Source organism: Chlorocebus sabaeus, chromosome 1, assembly GCF_047675955.1.
Source record: "Chlorocebus sabaeus isolate Y175 chromosome 1, mChlSab1.0.hap1, whole genome shotgun sequence".
In the NCBI taxonomy this organism is placed as follows: Eukaryota; Metazoa; Chordata; class Mammalia; order Primates; family Cercopithecidae; genus Chlorocebus; species Chlorocebus sabaeus.
In genome coordinates this window covers 57,849,939-57,853,882 of record NC_132904.1, presented here as the reverse complement: position 1 = coordinate 57,853,882, position 3,944 = coordinate 57,849,939, and the positions used below count along the sequence as shown (strand labels likewise).

At 46.3% G+C, this 3,944-nt stretch overlaps 1 protein-coding gene across 1 annotated transcript; it reads left to right on the top strand.

The window, feature by feature from the left end:
- The first annotated feature begins 1,288 nt into the window (after window positions 1–1,288).
- RBMXL2 (RBMX like 2) lies at window positions 1,289–3,442 on the top strand. The gene has a single exon (XM_008008210.3). It carries the CDS (start codon window positions 1,412–1,414, stop codon window positions 2,591–2,593), a length of 1,182 nt encoding a protein of 393 aa, XP_008006401.1. The 5' UTR covers window positions 1,289–1,411; the 3' UTR covers window positions 2,594–3,442.
- The last annotated feature ends 502 nt before the right edge of the window (window positions 3,443–3,944 follow it).

Below are 3,944 nucleotides of genomic sequence, written 5' to 3'. Positions count from 1 at the left end.
GGCATAACTTCTTCCATAGTAGAGGGAAAAGAAACAAAGACAAATCACTTACAAGAAAAGGCATGAAAGATGGAAAAAAGGAAGAGGGAAAGGCATGGCTGATAGCAAAGATTTAGGAAGAAATCGCAAAAGTACTGAAAGATATAAGCGTCACACAAAATGGACTAAGGAAAAAAGATTTTTACGAATAATGAGGATCATTACATAAAAAAGGTATTCACCAGAATACGTAGCAATTCTCATTTTTTATATATCTCAAAATATAACTTTAAATTACATGAAGCAAAAACCAGACATAAAAACAGAGAAATTTACAAATCCACAATTATGGTAAATTTTAAGACAGTGCTAGTGTTTGCCAATTCTATCAAATAAAAAATAAGAAAAGGGAAGATTTAAATACCACAAAATATGAGAGAACTTTGTCAAACATTTAGAGAATACACTTTCTGCTCAGTATATATGGAACATTAATTACACCATATTAGGTCACAAAGCAAGTCTCAATGAAAAACAATGGATATCGTACTGAGCATATTATATAATAACCAACAGGTACATATGTTTGAAAATTTACAAACATACTTCTTTAATACATGGTCCAAAAAGGAAATAATAAAAATGAGAAAATATTAGGAACTGAACAACACTGAAAACAACATATATAACTGCTCAAGGCATGATATTAACCGGTGCCTAGAGAATAAGTTTTAACCTTAAATATAACAATTAGAAGAAATATTTTTTAAACTCTTAATGTGCTAAGTGCCTTATTTAAAAAATTAGAAGAGAATAATATAAACAATAAATCCAATAAATGTAGAAAGAATAAAGACAATAGCACCAAATAAAATCAAAACAGGATCGAAAAGGCTAAAAGCTGATTATTTTTAAAAGATCAGAAGATAAAATTTAAACTTGTAAACTGTTATTACTCTATTTTTCAATAATTGAAAAATGATTTTTAACTTAATAATTTTAGTAATAATTAAAATTTAAATATTTTTTTCTGTTTGAAAATGGTTTGGGTAACTTAGGTTTGGGATCATTATAACTGTTCTCATTAAAAGTAATAGAAAAAAATTTTTTCCACCTAACGGCTTTTCCCTGAGCTTTCAGGAGGCCATTAAAGCCGTTAAGCCCGGGTCAGGTGAATAGGAAGTTAAAGACTAAAAAGGAGACACAGAACTGTCGACTTTCCCGACGGCGAATCTGCCCTCCGCAGACAGCCGACCAATCACAGGCAGTAGGGGCGCGCCCTGCAGCGGGCTAAGGCAAGCGGTTCCGGGGACTAAGCCACTACGCGCCGCCCGACCGGTAGGAGCCGCCCTAGACGAGCGAGCTCCAAGGCCTCGACTGGCGCCGCCTCATCGCCTCCCACCGCCACTGAACGACCGTTCGACCGGCAGACATGGTTGAAGCGGATCGCCCGGGGAAGCTGTTCATTGGAGGCCTCAACCTCGAAACCGACGAGAAAGCCCTCGAAGCCGAGTTTGGCAAGTATGGCCGCATCGTCGAGGTGCTCCTGATGAAAGACCGAGAAACCAACAAGTCGAGGGGCTTCGCGTTCGTCACCTTCGAAAGCCCCGCAGACGCCAAGGCCGCCGCCAGAGACATGAACGGCAAGTCCCTGGATGGTAAGGCCATCAAGGTGGCCCAGGCCACCAAACCGGCGTTCGAGAGCAGCCGGCGAGGCCCGCCGCCTCCTCACAGCCGCGGTCGCCCGAGGTTCCTGCGCGGAACCCGCGGGGGTGGCGGCGGCCCGCGGCGTTCCCCCTCCCGGGGCGGGCCCGATGACGACGGCGGCTACGCGGGAGATTTCGACCTGCGGCCCTCCAGGGCCCCGATGCCTATGAAGCGCGGGCCGCCGCCGCCGCGCAGGGCCGGCCCACCCCCGAAGAGGGCCGCGCCGTCGGGTCCGGCTCGCAGCAGCGGCGGTGGAATGCGCGGGAGGGCCCTGGCCGTGCGGGGGCGAGACGGCTACTCAGGACCACCGCGCCGAGAGCCGCCGCCCCCGCGCCGCGTCCCCTATCTGGGCCCGCGGGATGAGGGCTACTCGTCCAGAGACAGCTACTCGCGCCGAGACTACCGCGAACCCCGGGGTTTTGCCCCCTCGCCCAGAGAGTACACCCACCGCGAATACGGCCACTCCAGTGTCCGGGACGACTGTCCCTTGAGAGGCTACGGCGACCGAGACGGCTACGGGTGTCGCGACCGTGACTACGGGGATCATCCCAGCAGAGGTTCCTACCGAGAGCCCTTTGAGAGCTACGGAGACCTGCGCGGCGGCGCCCCAGGACGGGGGACACCGCCATCTTACGGAGGAGGAGGCCGCTACGAGGAGTACCGGGGCTGCTCACCGGATGCCTACAGCGGCGGCCGCGACAGTTACAGCAGCAGTTATGGCCGGAGCGACCGCTACTCGAGGGGCCGAGACCGGGTGGGCAGACCAGATCGTGGGCTGTCTCTGTCCATGGAAAGGGGCTGCCCTCCCCAGCGTGATTCTTACAGCCGATCGGGCTGCAGGGTGCCTAGGGGCGGAGGCCGTCTAGGAGGCCGCATGGAGAGAGGAGGAGGCCGGAGCAGATACTAAGCAGGAACAGACTTGGGACCAAAAATCCCTTTTCAAAGAAACTAACAAAAAGAAGAACCTGTTGTATGGTAACTACCCAAGGACTAGTACAAGGAAGAGTTGTGTTTACCTTTTAAGAATTTCCTGTTAAGATCGTCTCCATTTTTATGCTTTTGGGAGAAAAAAACTTAAAATTCGTTTAATTTAGTTTTGGAATTGTTAACGTTTCTTTCAACAAGGTCATGTTAAAAGTATATGAACCTGAGTACTAGTCTTCTTATATTTACAAGTAGAAATTCGATTAATGGCTTCTTCCCTTGTAAATTTTCCTGATAAATGAGGCAAACAGTCCTAAGATCTTTCATAAACATCTGCTCACCTAAAATGGAAAAATGGATCATTCTGCTCATTTAAACCAACTAGATTTTGGGTGGAGAGTGGGAGGGATTGGTGTATGCTACTCTTAAGATTTCAGGGTATCTTTCAAACTGAATCTCTGTTTCCAGTATTAAAAACCAAACAACCAGCAACAACAACAACAAAAGTGATTTAGATCAAATGTTTATGTAAAGAAAATTATATTCAGTCAGTAAATCTGAAAAGTAAATGGATAATGTTGGCCATGTTTTGCCTTTTTGCCTTTTCTTTGGGAATCTACAGGATCACCTGTCCCCTCACTCCCAAAAGTACTATTTACGTTTTGAACAACAGTGGAATACTATATAAAAGGTTTGGCCAACCAACCACAAAACTACAAAACAAGCAAACCCAAAATCCTTCAATTGATAGCATTCATTTTCACCACCAACAAATTATTAAGAAACAAGTAGAAAATAAACCAGTGGTGGATTTGGGGACCATAATGGCTTCCATTCCTAACTCCAAGCTACTTGCCTTTGGCTCTAGAGCCAGCCACTGAGTCCTGTGGAGAGAATTGAGCTTCTTCCCTTAGGGGTGGAGGAATCAAAAGTGAGCAGCTTCAGAGCTCGGGAGCAAAGGTCAGAGAATCCCTGAAAGAGCTTGGCGTTTCAATCTCAGAGGATCTCAAACTGGCATGAAGGGGCTGGTTTTCCTGTCCACAAAAGGCGAGGGGTTGGATGGGTTGTCTCCTAGTTCTAAGGTAGGGAGAAGGGCTTCAACCGAAAAAGATTAGAGTCTTTCTCCAAGGTGTGTCAGGAGGAACGTAAGTTTCCTCTTAAACATCTTTTCCATTCAGCACCTGTGGATTCCCCAATTTATCTGTGAGAAAGTTAATTGTACAGTCAAGGGACTGTAGCAACAAGAGAAAGAAGGATCGGGTTAAGGAGTATGACCCATGTTCAGTGTAATAATTGCTGGAGGAAACAGATAAGAGAACAACAACAAAAAGTAC